The sequence below is a fragment of the Erythrolamprus reginae genome, chromosome 1 (genome assembly GCF_031021105.1).
Source record: "Erythrolamprus reginae isolate rEryReg1 chromosome 1, rEryReg1.hap1, whole genome shotgun sequence".
Lineage (NCBI taxonomy): Eukaryota > Metazoa > Chordata > Lepidosauria > Squamata > Dipsadidae > Erythrolamprus > Erythrolamprus reginae.
In genome coordinates this window covers 302,730,385-302,747,012 of record NC_091950.1, presented here as the reverse complement: position 1 = coordinate 302,747,012, position 16,628 = coordinate 302,730,385, and the positions used below count along the sequence as shown (strand labels likewise).

Sequence of the window (16,628 nt, the reverse complement as noted above, 5' to 3'; positions counted from 1 at the left end):
TTTCAAAAAAGATGAAAAAACACAATAAATTGCAATAACACTAATAACAAAGGGAAATTCTCAAGTGCCATGAAGCCAGAACCAAATAGGATTCATCTTTTTCATCATTTCATTTCCACAAATTCAGCCATCTGCTCTAAACATTCATAAAGCTAAATTTACATCCTTGAGAAATGCAGTGGTTAGGAGTGGAAGTCTCCTAGGGGGGAAAAATTGAAATAATTCCTTTTGAGCTAGATTGCATGTTTTAATGTCAAAAGATGAGAAAATCCTATTTGATTTACTTAGAATTAAAAATTAAGAGAACTCATTTAATATTCTCCTGAGCATGTTGATGAAAGGATAAGTGAAAGTAAAAAAGAGACTTCCCCTCCCCTACTGTATTTAACTACCCTGACTTTTAATATTACTGATAGGTTACATAGCAATTTTAAAGGCCTTACTTGTCACGAAGTATTAACTGCAATTCTAAACTCATTTGCCACACTAGTCTTGTAACTGGCTTGATGTAATATACTTCATTTCAGGAATCCTACTGAATATATACGGCTAAAAAAAATATGAGGAAAGGAGCCCCCAGAAGCTGCCATCCCGGCAGCTTCAGGGCGCTGAGGAGCTCTCTAAGAGCTCCAAGCTGCAGGAAAGGTGGGGGCTGCTGCAATCCCGGCAGCTTTGGGGGGCTCTTTTCCTCATTGCTTCGTTTTATTACCTGTAAGGAGCTTCAAAAACTTTTTTCCTGTGGCTGCAACAGCGGCAAATTCCCTTCCAGTAGCAAGAGCCCCGGGAATTCACGTAATGAAGAGAAGCTGCTGGAGCGGCAGCAATTGCTGAGATGGCTCCGCCGGCTTCCCTTCATCACGTGACGTTCCCGGCGCTCTTGCTACTGGAAGGGAAATCGCCGCTGTTGCAGCCACAGGAAAAAAGTTTTTGAAGCTCCTTACAGGTAATAAAACAAAGCAATGAGGAAAGGAGCCCCCCAAAGCTGCCGGGATTGCAGCAGCCCCCACCTTTCCTGCAGCTTGGAGCTCTTAGAGAGCTCCTCAGCGCCCTGAAGCTGCCGGGATTACATTTCAGATAATGAACAAAATTTTCTCTGGCTGTTCGGTATCCGAATTTTTGTTCGGATACTGAAGCAAATTTTTGCAGAAAATTTTGTTCGATATCCGAAATGTACGAGAAGGGAAGCGTTCGAAAACCGAGGTACCACTGTATTAACAAGCCTTGATACTTGTCAGCTCTTCAACGTAGACCAGACTGGGAAACCAAAATTATGAAAACTAATGCTAATTTTATTCGAAGGTTATACTAACAAACTCTTACAAAAAAATAGGCTTTTCCCTTCCCTCTTTATGAAACTAACAAGAGGCATTTTCTCAAATTTTGTTACAAAATTTGGAGTTCAGCATTTGCACCATCTACAAATTGCAAACAACCGGGGAATATATCTCCTTCAGCAGACTTAATGCTACCATGTTTAGATTCCTGACTGACATATTTATGTATCATGCTGTAGCAATTGTCTTTAGGATTAAAGGCAAACAAGGAGGAAATGTTATCCCACGCTTTGGCACTAGGGGTCTGAAATGGCTCCAGCTCAGTGGAATCAAAGAAACTTTTAAGATTCCTCTCTGCTAACTTGAAGGCGTGTTCTTTGGCCATGGTTTCAAAAAGTTCTTTCTCCTTCCGCACATAGACTTTCCAGAATGCAAGTTGAAGAACGCTGACTGGAGAACGGCAGCGAGCAATACAGGTGGCAAGAAGGGCCACTGTGAAGATGCCGGCAATCAAAATCCATCCGAACACCTTTAGAAGAAGCATAAAAACAATAATAATGTTTGCAATCAAGGCAGTTCAAAGTTAAACACCATCTTACATTCTGGGTGTATATTGTAGCTGATCTTCATTAGCATTTATAATCTAAAATTCAGGGACAAATATTTCTTTCTTCTTAACTGTTGCTTACCCCCTGATATTTATCTCTTCTTGTTGGAAGAAAAGATAATCTTCCTCTTCCTTATTAGAAGGTTGAAGAGGAAGTAGAGAGGGAGGAAGAAAAGGAGAGACAAGTAGAGGAGGAGTGAAGGGAAAGTAGGTAGGACCAGGAAAGAGAGAAACGGGGGGGGGAGTGCAAGAAAGAATAGTTAAAGGGGCAGACTGGCGTTGGTTAAGAAAAGAATTAAATAAGATATTGGTTCAGGAACAATGGATAAAAGTGTACAATTATGAAATATGTGTGGTGTATATAATATTGGAAGGTATGTACATGTTAAAATTTGTATGTGAGAATGTGGAGGGAGGGAAATTGTTCAACACAGGAGCTGCTAAAGTAGCACATCAACCCTTTTTTCTCTAGCTTTTTGAGGCCTAGATATATGATAGCTGTAGCAAAACAAAACCCCTTTAAAGATGTTAAATATGTGCATATAAATGAGAAAGGGTTCCTAAGGTTCTGTATTTGCATGTTAGCCTCTGATTGGCTGTTCGTTCTGGCGGGAGACTTGTTGCCATGTCAAAAGAGGTTTGTTACTTTGCGAAAGATATAAATAGTTAGAGACGCGCCACTTTCCCTCAGGGAGAGATTTTGCCTGTACCTTTAACCGATCTATTTTCCTTGCCTGTTCTGACTAAAAAAATTAAAGACTGCTAATTCACCATAAATATTTTTCAATAAAGCCTCTCAATACAACTGGAGGGACAAGATGGATAACTAAGGGATCTGAGCAGGTATGGAAATGTAATATAGCTTTTCATCTCTTATTGTTAAGGTTGTATAAGGTGATCTGGATTTGAAGAGGGAAATGATTTCAGAATACAATTAGAGAATTCTCGAGCAGCTATCAGCATTTCCTTAAAACAACTGCATTATTTCCAAAGCTTACACAGCCATCATCTGGAGCTATCAGAAGGACCCCGAAGAAAGTAGATGTTTGATATAAGGACAGGGGTACATATGTTTCTGAATGAACTCCAAATCACCTTTTCCTCGTCAAATCCAAATTGCTGCACAGCCCTATTAGTTGCATTCTTGAGGAAAATCCTTCCAATTCACAATGTGATGAGGGGAAATTCCCTCTGATGCTAATGAGGAATTTCCCCTTCTAATTGCAATCAATTTCTCTGCAAGGTAGGAAAAGATACATTTTTTCTCATTTCCTCACATAACAGCTTCCCTAGCTAGAAGCAATTGACAAGATCATGTCATCTCTAGTTCACTATTAACTATGTTGACTGACAGGACAACGTCATCAAAATGAATATTTGAACTGAACCAATTAAAACCTCCTAACCTGGTACCTACTGCAATGCTCTCTACATGGGGCTACCTTTGAAGAAGGTTCGGAAACTTCAAATTGTGCAAAATGCAGCCACGTGAGCAGTCATGGGTCTTCCTAGACAAGCCCATGTTTCTCCAACACTTTGCGGAATGCATTTGTTGCCGATTGGTTTCCGGACCCAATTCAAAGTATTGGTAATGATCTATAAAGCCCTACATGACATTGGGCCAGATTACTTGCGGGACCGCCTTCTGCCGTATGAATTCCAGCGACCAGTTAGGTCCCACAGAGTCGGCCTTCTCCAGGTGCCATCAACCAGACAATGTCACCTGGTGGGACCAAGGGGAAGAGCCTTCTCTGTGGGAGGCCCGGCCCTCTGGAATTAGCTCCCCCCAGAGATTTGCACTGCCCCCACCCTCCTCACTTTCTGCAAGACTCTTAAGATTCTTATCAATCAAATAAACAAACAAACAAATAAACAAATGCCATGAAACAGGCTGCCAGGACAGAAATGCTATGGAAGTCTTTAAGAATGGAGACCACTATTGTCAACACAACTAGTAGAAAAGCTCCTGGTGCTATTTCAATTGTCTGGTTAGCACCCCTGCAGACTTCTAAGATGGGAAGTCTGGCTGTTACACAACTTGTAAAACACAAATTGTAAAAAGTCATATACTAACCTGTGATTGAGCTCGAAGGGTTGCTAGTATCTCCAGTTCAGAAGTAGGAGAGTGGGGGCCGAGACAAGGCACTTTAACCAGACTTTTGATGCATTCTTCCCCTTTATCTTTGCATACATACTTCTGTAAAACAGAGCTCCCAGTAGCAGTACATTCATAGAAACTTCCCCCCAGTAAGGCCACAGAAATCCACGTGAGAGGAGCCACAGCAGCCCTGAGTATTGCAAATCCCATCACTTGTAAGCGGCGCTGGAGGCGATTCCCACAAACACATCTACATGGTCTGCCTTTAGGGCAACAGCCAGTGAGCACCTTCCAAGAATGTACACTCAGGAGCAAGCCCAGCAGAAACAGAATAAGGGCTGGCATCAGCAGAAACACACCACCATAAAACGTGTTCCAGGAGTTGCATGGGCATTTGAACACCACCACAGAAAAGATACGCTCACTACCTGCAGTCAGTAGAGACACTGCCCCATAGCCCAAGACCTTCTGGTGATTGACCATGAAATCCAGCACTGGGCGAAACTTTTCCATCTTCTGATTCAATGCTGTAATGGTCCCGTTCAGTTACTGTGATTTGTGTTCACTGCTCAAGAAGCAGAAACTTCTAAAAGCCCGTTAAGAGAAAAGGAAGAGCTTTGTAGCTTAAAAATATCTACTCAGAAGAACACAGTTTCGTTTTCATTTTCTAGGGCAAGAAAAAGAAATATTTTCATACTGTTATAGGTTAAGCAAATATCTTATCTATCAAGTAAAAAGGCAATACAACACTAATCTGTTAAAGCTGTAGGCTGCTTAGTTTCTTTACAACTAATTAAGAATTATAGGAATATGGACTGTCAGGATTGGAGGGATCTTAGCAAATTCATCTAATTCAAACCTGCCCAGTGCAGAAATCCATTTTTACATCCCTGACAGATGCCATCTAACCTCACTTTTGTTCAATCATTTCAAACAAAGGAGAGTCCACCATCTCCCAAGAAAGTCCATTCCTTACATTAGGAAACTTTTTTTTAAAGTGTCCAATTCAATCTGCTGCTTTGTAAAACAAGCCCATTGCTGCTTGTTCTGAAATGATACTGACCAATTCTACCCTGTTCTGAGTTGGAATTGTATATGTGACCGCAGCTCTTTTGCCCTGCGTTCGGTTGTAAATAAATGCCAATTGCCAAGCAGCTGAATTTTGACCATGTAATGTGGGGATGTTGTGATAGAAGTAAGTGCAAGGATCCATCTTAAGTTACTTTTAAAAAAAACACTATTGTAAATTAAAATGAATGATTGTAAGTGGTACATCTGCATTATCTCACTGTTGCAGACAAAATGCTAAAAATAGTGTCAGGCTGCAAGCTCTACCCTTTTGCGGTATATGTGTGACATTGGACCCCTTGTAGAAAAATGGCTCTTGCGTCACAGTGCTGTAATGCTCATTTCATCCATCTGAAATACTCACCACAAATTCCACCTGTTATCAGTTTTATCTTGATGATTTTACAGTTTTTACCATGTTTTGTTTCTTTGCTTGCTGGTTTTTAATCCTTCTTTTCCTTCAAAAACCCAAGGATGCTAACATTATGAGATATTTTAAATTTTTCCCTAAAAGATCCCTGTGATTGGGTTCCAAAAGTGTGTGAGCCACCCCAAATCATTGGCTGAGCATTGAGGAATTTGAGTTTCAGTCTCCCTTTGCAAAACAAGAAGAATGTTTTTGGTTTCTTCTATGTGAACTTTCTCTGTCACGGTTTCAAGCAAATGGGAAGTAAAATGTAGAACGTAAGCATTTGTTTGCGGGAAAAACTAAACAGTAGATGAGATAGGCTGTACAGATTGAGACAGAAGTTGGAAGCAGACTGGTTTGACTTCCTGCTCAGTTTCTGAAACCCTAACTTTGTAAAGGTGGACAATATTTGTTGAATCAGTTCCACTAGTCCCAACATAAAACAGTTGGATGCTACTGTGGATAATGATCACAAATATAAAAAAGGCTTTAGGCAAGCAAGTAAAGATCACCAAACTTATGAGTCAGGAGAAAGTAGAAGCAGCAACTCAATCTTTCAAAGGAACCAGGTTTACATTGTTCCTGTGTGATCTATCCCATGGTCAATCCTCCAAGCTTTTTTGCTTTTCCCCCTCCCAGCTACATCAACTCTTGATTTTATTTTATTTTTACTTATTTATTTATTTTTTCCAATACACAATGAGGGTTTTAGTGGGTATATAACTATATACACATAGTAAAATACATGATGAAGGTTATAGAGGAGATACTCATAGTAAAATATATCTAAGAAAGAATAGAAAAGAAGATATAGTAATAGAACATATCAATGAAAGAATAGTAGAAGAGATATAGGAATAGAAGAAAGGTATAGGAGATATAGGAGAGCAGTAGGACAGGGGACGGAAGGCACTCTAGTGCACTTGTACTCGCCCCTTACTGACCTCTTAGGAATCTGGATAGGTCAACCGTAGATAATCTAAGGGTAAAGTGTTGGGGGTTTGGGGATGACACTATGGAGTCCGGTAATGAGTTCCACACTTTGACAACTCGGTTACTGAAGTCATATTTTTTACAGTCAAGTTTGGAGCAGTTAACATTAAGTTGTTAACTTAACTGTTGTGTGCTCTTGTGTTGTTGTGGTTGAAGCTGAAGTAGTCGCCGACAGGCAGGACGTTGCAGCATATGATCTTGTGGACAATACTTAGATCTTGCTTAAGGCGTTTTAGTTCTAAGTTTTCTAGGTCCAGGATTGAAAGTCTAGTCTCGTAGGGTATTCTATTTTGAGTGGAGGAGTGAAAGGCTCTTCTGGTGAAGTATCTTTGGACATTTTCAAGGGTGTTAATGTCTGAGATGTGATATGGGTTCCAAACAGATGAGCTGTATTCGAGGATGGGTCTGGCAAAATAGGTAACTATTCTATCCTGAGCCTACACAGACTGAAAACCACTCACTGGTTTTTCAAATTAATCTTTTTATATAGAAAGCATAATTTATACAAGCCAAATTTGTGCGTGTGAGTTCATCTTGGAATCTTTTCAGTGAGAGGAGTTAAAAGATAACAGTCCAGTGGCTAGGCTGCTGCCGAAGATCAAAGCTAATTGCGTATTCCTTTATGAGATAAAGAGTCTCCGGTTTCATTGACTTACAATTACAGCTTTCCTGACTCTCCGCAGACAACAATTCCCTAGAGTAAAAAAAAAACCCCTATAGACTTCTTCCTTTTCCCATACAATTATTCTTGTCTTTTTCTTAGTCTTCCAAAGTGGACATCTAACAAAGGCTCATGGTCTTCCTCCTCTTCCTCCTCCGCTATGTCAGACCCAACTTTCATTGGCATATCTGCCCCCCTGGTGCCCCCCCTCCAGTTCATCCATGTTTATCTCTCCCTCACTCTCACTCTCTGCATCAGCTGGCAAAACCACTGGCCCATTGTACCAAGAGGGGCCTGGCTCATCCTCCTCAGAATCGAGGACCACTCACAACAATAACACTGCAATAATTATTGAGCATATCACTTGAATATAGTCCTCAGACCTAAACATCTGCTGGATCTTCATTGTACTTTCTTCAGAGTTGCCTTTTGTAACCTTTCTGATAATGCATTGTAGTTTCAGGTTATGCAGCTTATGTTCAACTGCTTGCAGAATGTTTTAAATAAATTCTTTACATTTCCCTTTTATGTGTTTACTGCCACAGGCTGACCACATTACCATGGGAGAAGAGATGTGAACCTTCAGTAAGGCTTCCTAACACCTGGCCATGTGCTAAAATGAGAATTAGTAAGAGCTGAGTCATGTTAGCAAAACACCAGACAAAACTTGTAATAGATGCAAATACACGGTTCCAATGAATTTCTCTTTATTTCTACAGGCGTTAACAAGCGGCTGTAACACTTTCTCTCAGCCGCACTTTCACTAACAGAAAACGCGTAAGACCGGGAGCCGCGCTATTTATATGAACTCGCCCAGCAACAGCGGCGGCTGACAGCTCCTTATTCTTGGCGCCAGAATACAACAGCCAATCAGCAACAGGTAAACATTTACAGTACTTCTACTGAGTTCTGCTTAACAACAAGTGTCATATTCTAACCAGGAACAATTCCTAATATTATTATCTAATACATAACACTAGGTGTAATGTGTTGAGCCAGAAGGAAGGTGTCCAGCCTCTCTTGTATTTCCCCTGGTGCGGACCTTTTAATGGCCTCTTTGGCCACTCGGACATACCTTTCAGCCATACCGTTAGCCCATGCTGCATGGACTGATGTTAATGCTTGCCTGACCCCCAAGTGTGCTAGGAACTCCCTGAATTCTGATGACGTGAATTGGGGCCCATTGTCCGATACCAGGACGTCTGGGCACCCGTGAGTTGCAAACAATTTTCTTAAAACCCTTATAACCGCATGTGATGTAGTGGACCCCAATACCATAACCTCCAACCATTTGGAGTACGCATCTACTACAATGAGGAACATAGTATTTCCCACTGGCCCTGCTAAGTCTATATGCACTCGGGACCAAGGGCTTTTAGGCAAGTCCCACTCTGCAGGGGAGATTTTAGGAGGATTTGGCCGAGATTCCTGACATTGTGTGCACGTGGCCACCCAATCTTCAATAGCCTTATCCATTCCAGGCCACCATACATATCCCCTGGCCAGGGCCTTCATCCTGACCACACCTGGGTGACCTTTGTGTAACATTTTCATAACCTGTAACCTGAGGTTGGGGGGAATGATTACTCTGTCTCCCCACAGAACACAATCATGCATTACAGAGAGCTCTAAGCATTTGGTTTTGTACTCTGAAACACCATGGTCTTCTCCATTAGGTGGCCATCCTTGTAGAATAAATTGTAATATTTTATGCAATAATGGATCTTTCCTGGTCTCAATGGCTACTTCATGTGCAGTCACTAAGGGGTCAGCTTGTAAGTCTATAAGCAGGACATCAGCTACCAGAGCGGGGTCTTCAACTCGCAAACCTAAGGGGCAGCGGCTAAGTCCGTCTGCGTGGTTGATTAATGAACCCCCCTTATGTACAAGTACATAGTCATACCCCGCTAAGAATATTGCCCACCTGGACATTCGTGGAGACATGAATGGAGGGGTAGGGCGACCGGTGGCTAAGAGACCCAATAGAGGCTTGTGGTCTGTAATTAATTGGAAGGGGCGTCCTAATAAATAATGGTGAAATTTTTTCACCCCAGCCACTAGTGATAGTGCCTCTCTATCTATTTGTGCATAGTTTCTTTCAGCTAAGGACAAAGTTCTTGAGAAATAAGCCACTGGGGCTTCTTGCCCATTAGGTAAAACATGGGCTAAAACTCCGCCCACGCCGTAGGGTGAAGCATCGCAGGTGAGCCTGAGTGGAAGGGTTGAGCTATATTGAATGACAACACTGTTTGAAGACAGGAGATTTTTGACAGCTTGGAACGCTTCTTGTTCCGTGTGTCCCCATGTCCACACTGCCCCCTTGTGGAGGAGGCGATGAAGCGGCTCAGCTGCAGAAGCCTTTTGACGCAAGAAAACTGAATAGAAATTTAAAAGTCCCAAAAAGGCTTGTAGCTCAGCCTTGCAAGTGGGGGCAGGGGCATCTTTGATGGCCTTCACTTTATCATCCGTGGGGTGAATACCCTGCGAATCTATGCGGAACCCCAAAAAGTCAATAGAGGAAGTTTCCCATACACATTTCTCAGGCTTTAAGCGCAATCCCTTATCACGTAACCGGGATAGGACTTGTCTAATGCGGTTAGGAAGTTGGTTAGGGGTGTCCCCACAAATTAATATGTCGTCGAAATAAGGGACCACCCCCTTGAGACCCATGAGAAGTCTTTCCATTAATCGTTGAAAGATACCTGGAGCCACACTGACCCCAAACTGTAAACGAGTACATTTGAATGCCCCTCGGTGAGTGACAATTGTCTGAGCCATTGCTGTGGCATCATCTACGGTTAACTGCTGATATGCCTGGGCTAGGTCCAAGCGTGCGAATAGGGACCCCGAGCCCAGGGTGTGCAGCAGCTGTTGGACAATGGGTATGGGGTAGGAATTATGTTGCAAAGCTTTGTTCAATGTAGATTTATAGTCTGCACACACTCTGAGTGTGCCATCTGGCTTCAATGGTGTCACTATAGGAGTCTCCCAGGGTGCGTGTTCAACTGGCACTAAGATGCCTTGATGTTGCAGCTTTTGCAGCTGTGCATCCAACTTCTCAAGTAATGGAAGTGGCACCCTTCGCGGCTTTAGCCGAAGGGGGGGAACATTAGGATCCAAAGAAAAAGAAATAGGGGGTCCCTTGTAGGTGCCCAAACCCTCCTGAAACACCTCAGGAAACTCGCAAACAAAATTAGGCACCCCCTGTGTTCCTTGTGCAGTAATCTTGTGGAGGCCAGTGACAGCTAAGCCTAACGGGGCCATCCACTCCAATCCCAACAATGAGTGATTTGCTCCTTCCACAACTAACAATGGAAGAATGACATGTACATTTTTAAAAGTGACTGGCACATTGGTTCTGCCTAATACCCGAATAGGGTGTCCCTGAAAGTCATTGATAGAAATGTCCAGAGGTTGCAAGGAGTCCCGAGAGAGGCCTGGCACATAAAGGTGCAACTTGTGCCAAGGCATTAATGTATATTTGGAGCCAGTGTCCAGCTCCATGGGACATGGCTTGTGATTAAGTAGGATGGGGACAACAATTTTATTAATGGGGGAGAAAGAAGAGCCAGAGCTTGGGCAGTAAATGTTACCTCGAGGGTTCCATGGACGCCGGTTCCCTCTGCCTTGCAGTCTCGGGGGTCGAGAAAAGCGCTGGGAAGAAAATGTAGGTAGGAGATCTTGAGAGCCCGAGAAGTCATCTGGAAGGACGGCTCGGCAAACAGGAGCGATGTGTCCTCGCTTGTCACAGCGTCGGCAGAAGGCGTCCTTGAAAGGGCACCGGGATCTTGGATGTTGTCCTCGGCATCCGGCACACGGCTGGTAGGAGGGACGGGGCTGTCTGGATGTTGGTCCACGAATCTGACAGCAGTAGTCATCAAACGGGTCTTGATCTTGTAACTGGTAGTCGTACGGTCGAGACATCTGGGCACGGTGGCTGTCCGAGATCTTGCAGACCGTCGGTAGTTTATCATTAGTTTTAAGATCGGCTGCAGCGGCTTCGGCCACCTCAGCCGTTTGCGCTGCTTTGATGACATCTTGAAGTGTTGATTCTTCAGTTGCCAGCAGTTTATTGCGAATAGTAACATTTCGCATTCCAAAAATTATTGCATCTGTCAATCTCGCCTCAGGATTTTCAAACTGGCACTTCGCTAAAATTGTCCTGAGGCGAGTAGCAAATTGATTAATTGACTCGCCTTCAGCCTGTGCTGTGCGCGAGAATTGGTGCCTGTAAACCCGAGCAGGCTTCGTTGGCTTAAAATGAGAAGCCAGTTTTTCTTTTAAAATATCCCACTGTACAGAGTTAGCAGGCTCAGGATCTGTTAAAGTGCCCGCTAATTCAAAAATTTGAGTCCCACAATAATTCAAAAAGAGAGCCCTTTTTCTGCTGTCTTCAGCATCACGCATGCCTGCTGCTTCCAGAAAAATGTCAAATTTCGCCATATAGGCTGTCCAGGTAGACCTCTCGGGGTCAAAGAGCTCGGGAGGCTGGATGATCGAAGGGGTCGACATTCTATATTTTCTCTAATTTTTTCGAGAAAAAAAAATGACCTCGAGACCCTCGTCGCCAATGTAATAGATGCAAATACACGGTTCCAATGAATTTCTCTTTATTTTTACAGGCGTTAACAAGCGGCTGTAACACTTTCTCTCAGCCGCACTTTCACTAACAGAAAACGCGTAAGACCGGGAGCCGCGCTATTTATATGAACTCGCCCAGCAACAGCGGCGGCTGACAGCTCCTTATTCTTGGCGCCAGAATACAACAGCCAATCAGCAACAGGTAAACATTTACAGTACTTCTACTGAGTTCTGCTTAACAACAAGTGTTATATTCTAACCAGGAACAATTCCTAATATTATTATCTAATACATAACAAAACTGAATAGCAATGACTAAAAGACTGAAAGTAGCAGGGTTTGATTATGTTCTGCCCAGATAATAACAGATTAAGAGAGTTGGAAAAGACCTTATTTAGCCACAGTTAACCACTATACCTAATTGAAGTCTTCAATGAAAACACTGCAGCAGGTTTTCTTGTAAAATATATAGAGTGGTACCTCTACTTAAGAACTTAATTTGTTCCATGGCCAGGTTCTTAAGTAGAAATGTTCTTAAATAGAAGCAATTTTTCCCATAAGAATCAATGTAAAAGCAAATAATGCATGCAAACCCATTAGGAAAGAAATAAAAGCTCGGAATTTGGGTGGGAGGAGGAGGAGAGTCGCTGCTGAAAGTGAGGTGAGGGGAATAAAAAAAATCCAAAACTTTAATGCTTAAAGAAAAAGAGGAACTCTGAGGTGGCGAGGAAGAGCATGCGCCTCCAATACACCCGGGGCGAGGCTGCCTCCCATACGCTGGCTGCTGCTGCTGCTACCTGCTGCCTCTTCCTTCCCATGCTGAAGGGCTCCCTTCTCCTCTCACTCACTCGCTTTGTAGCCACGCCTTTCCTTTGCTGTGGTGACTCCTCGGCTGCCCAGAGCGAAGGGAGCGTTTCTTTTCTCTGGGCGCTGGCAGAGGTTTATTCCCTGTCCAAGGGCCCAGAGAAAGGAAAATGTTTCATTCACTCTGGACTGCCAAAGCCTCCTTAAGCGCCACCAAAAGGCTCCTCTGGCAGCCCAGATAGTCAGGATTAAAGGGAGAATGGCAAGAAACTGGCCGGGCCTTCATGCTGCTCTCAAATTTCCTGGGAAATTTTTCCGGGCTCAGGTTCCTAAGTAGAAAATGGTTCTTAAGTAGAAAATGGTTCTTAAGTAGAAGCAAAAAATCTTGAAAAGTTCTTTATCACTGTATTTTTTCTTCTTCTTATCAAACTGCTTCTCTAAATAAACTATCACTTTTACATTTACCCACTACAGTGATCCCTCGATCATCGCGAGGGTTCCGTTCCAGGACCCCTCGCGATGATCGATTTTTCGCGAAGTAGCGGTGCGGAAGTAAAAACACCATCTGCGCATGCGCAGATGGTGTTTTTACTTCCACCGCCGCCCGTCCTTCGCCCGCCATTGCCAGCTCCGCTTCCCAGCTGAGAAGCGGAGGGGGGGGTGTCCCGAAGAGCGCGCGCGCTTGCGGACACCCTAGCTCCGCTTCTCAGCTGGGAAGCAGAGCTGGGGTATCCCGCGCTCGCGCGCGCCGTCCGCCATTGCCAGCTCCGCTTCCCAGCTGAGAAGCGGAGCAGCTGCTACGAGGGGCATTTCACCTTCCCTCCCAGGCAAAAAGATGCCGGCATTCTGGGATGATGGGGCCGGACTTCTCAGGCGGAAGGCGTGCCCCTCTCCCCGGCATCTTTTTGCCTGGGAGGGAAGGTGAAATGCCCCTCGTAGCAGCTGCTCCGCTTCTCAGCTGGGAAGCGGAGCTGGCAATGGCGGACGGCGCGCGCGAGCGCGGGGATACCCCAGCTCTGCTTCCCAGCTGAGAAGCGGAGCTAGGGTGTCCGCAAGCAGACGCAGAGATTTGCCTCCCACCCCTCGCCCGTGCCGCCGGCGCGTCATCTTCCCTCCCAGACAAAAAAGGCCGGCTTTCGGGGAGGAAGGGGCGTGCTCGGCTCTGCGTCTCCAGCCCGTTTCGGCCAAGCCTCCCTGGCCAAACAGCCAGGGAATCCGGGCCGGGCATGGCAGTGAGGGGCTGGAGATGCAGAGCCGAGCATGCCCCTTCCTCCCCGAAAGCTGGCCTTTTTGTCTGGGAGGGAAGATGACGCGCCGGCGGCACGGGCGAGGGGTGGGAGGCAAATCTCTGCGTCTCCAGCCGATGTTCCCTGCCATGCCCGGCTCGAATTCCCTGGCTGCTTGGCAGTGGAGGCTCGGGCAAAAGGGGCTGGAGACGCAGAGCCGAGCACGCCCCTTCCTCCCCGAAAGCTGGCCTTTTTGTCTGGGAGGGAAGATGACGCGCCGGCGGCACGGGCGAGGGGTGGGAGGCAAATCTCTGCGTCTCCAGCCGATGTTCCCTGCCACGCCCGGCTCGAATTCCCTGGCTGCTTGGCAGTGGAGGCTCGGGCAAAAGGGGCTGGAGACGCAGAGCCGAGCACGCCCCTTCCTCCCCGAAAGCTGGCCTTTTTGTCTGGGAGGGAAGATGACGCGCCGGCGGCACGGGCGAGGGGTGGGAGGCAAATCTCTGCGTCTCCAGCCGATGTTCCCTGCCACGCCCGGCTCGAATTCCCTGGCTGCTTGGCAGTGGAGGCTCGGGCAAAAGGGGCTGGAGACGCAGAGCCGAGCACGCCCCTTCCTCCCCGAAAGCTGGCCTTTTTGTCTGGGAGGGAAGATGACGCGCCGGCGGCACGGGCGAGGGGTGGGAGGCAAATCTCTGCGTCTCCAGCCGATGTTCCCTGCCACGCCCGGCTCGAATTCCCTGGCTGCTTGGCAGTGGAGGCTTGGCCGAAAGGGGCTGGAGACGCAGAGCCGAGCACGCCCCTTCCTCCCCGAAAGCTGGCCTTTTTGTCTGGGAGGGAAGATGACGCGCCGGCGGCACGGGCGAGGGGTGGGAGGCAAATCTCTGCGTCTCCAGCCGATGTTCCCTGCCACGCCCGGCTCGAATTCCCTGGCTGCTTGGCAGTGGAGGCTCGGGCAAAAGGGGCTGGAGACGCAGAGCCGAGCACGCCCCTTCCTCCCCGAAAGCTGGCCTTTTTGTCTGGGAGGGAAGATGACGCGCCGGCGGCACGGGCGAGGGGTGGGAGGCAAATCTCTGCGTCTCCAGCCGATGTTCCCTGCCACGCCCGGCTCGAATTCCCTGGCTGCTTGGCAGTGGAGGCTCGGGCAAAAGGGGCTGGAGACGCAGAGATTTGCCTCCCACCCCTCGCCCGTGCTGCCGGCGCGTCATCTTCCCTCCCAGACAAAAAGGCCAGCTTTCGGGGAGGAAGGGGCGTGCTCGGCTCCAGCCCCTCACCGCCACGCCCGGCCCGGCCAAACAGCCAGGGAGGCTTGGCCGAAAGGGGCTGGAGACGCAGAGCCGAGCACGCCCCTTCCTCCCCGAAAGCTGGCCTTTTTGTCTGGGAGGGAAGATGACGCGCCGGCGGCACGGGCGAGGGGTGGGAGGCAAATCTCTGCGTCTCCAGCCGATGTTCCCTGCCACGCCCGGCTCGAATTCCCTGGCTGCTTGGCAGTGGAGGCTCGGGCAAAAGGGGCTGGAGACGCAGAGATTTGCCTCCCACCCCTCGCCCGTGCCGCCGGCGCGTCATCTTCCCTCCCAGACAAAAAGGCCAGCTTTCGGGGAGGAAGGGGCGTGCTCGGCTCTGCGTCTCCAGCCCCTTTTGCCCGAGCCTCCACTGCCAAGCAGCCAGGGAATTCGAGCCGGGCGTGGCGGCGACGGCGGCGGCGCTGCTACTCCAGTCACCCAGTCCTCTCCTGCCTCCCGCACCAATGTTCCCCGCTGCGTCAGTCGCTGCCAGCCCCGAGGGACATTTCACGAGGGGCATTTCACCTTCCCTCCAAGGAAAAAACATGCCGGGGAGAGGGGCACGCCTTCCGCCTGGGAAGTCCGGCCCCATCATCCCAGAATGCCGGCACCTTTTTGCCTTAGAGGGAAAGTGAAACGCCACTCGTAGCAGCTGCTACGAGGGGCATTTCACCTTCCCTCTCAGGCAAAAAGTTGCCGGCATTCTGGGATGATGGGGCCGGATCTTTTTGCCTTGGAGGGAAGGTGAAACGCCCCTCGTAGCAGCTGCTATGAGGGGCGTTTCACCTTCCCTCTCAGGCAAAAAGTTGCCGGGGAGAGGGGCACGCCTTCCGCCTGGGAAGTCCAGCCCCATCATCCCAGAATGCCGGAATCTTTTTGCCTTGGAGGGAAAGTGAAACGCCACTCGTAGCAGCTGCTACGAGGGGCGTTTCACCTTCCCTCTCAGGCAAAAAGTTGCCGGCATTCTGGGATGATGGGGCCGGATCTTTTTGCCTTGGAGGGAAGGTGAAACGCCCCTCGTAGCAGCTGCTATGAGGGGCGTTTCACCTTCCCTCTCAGGCAAAAAGTTGCCGGGGAGAGGGGCACGCCTTCCGCCTGGGAAGTCCAGCCCCATCATCCCAGAATGCCGGAATCTTTTTGCCTTGGAGGGAAAGTGAAACGCCACTCGTAGCAGCTGCTACGAGGGGCATTTCACCTTCCCTCTCAGGCAAAAAGTTGCCGGCATTCTGGGATGATGGGGCCGGATCTTTTTGCCTTGGAGGGAAGGTGAAACGCCCCTCGTAGCAGCTGCTATGAGGGGCGTTTCACCTTCCCTCTCAGGCAAAAAGTTGCCGGGGAGAGGGGCACGCCTTCCGCCTGGGAAGTCCAGCCCCATCATCCCAGAATGCCGGAATCTTTTTGCCTTGGAGGGAAAGTGAAACGCCACTCGTAGCAGCTGCTACGAGGGGCGTTTCACCTTCCCTCTCAGGCAAAAAGTTGCCGGCATTCTGGGATGATGGGGCCGGATCTTTTTGCCTTGGAGGGAAGGTGAAACGCCCCTCGTAGCAGCTGCTATGAGGGGCGTTTCACCTTCCCTCTCAGGCAAAAAGTTGCCGGGGAGAGGGGCACGCCTTCCGCCTGGGAAGTCCAG

At 47.5% G+C, this 16,628-nt stretch overlaps 2 protein-coding genes across 2 annotated transcripts in view; one reads left to right on the top strand and one right to left on the bottom strand.

Annotated features, from left to right (window-relative positions):
* The window catches only part of LOC139157052 (uncharacterized), a 288,628-nt gene that overhangs the window by 84,056 nt on the left and 187,944 nt on the right, over positions 1-16,628 (top strand). The window lies entirely within an intron of this gene.
* CALHM6 (calcium homeostasis modulator family member 6) lies at positions 1,216-4,533 on the bottom strand. Its single transcript, XM_070739522.1, has 2 exons — positions 3,956-4,533; positions 1,216-1,803 (listed from the first exon to the last, which is right to left on the bottom strand). Exons 1-2 carry the CDS (start codon positions 4,490-4,492, stop codon positions 1,384-1,386), a joined length of 957 nt encoding a protein of 318 aa, XP_070595623.1. The 5' UTR covers positions 4,493-4,533; the 3' UTR covers positions 1,216-1,383.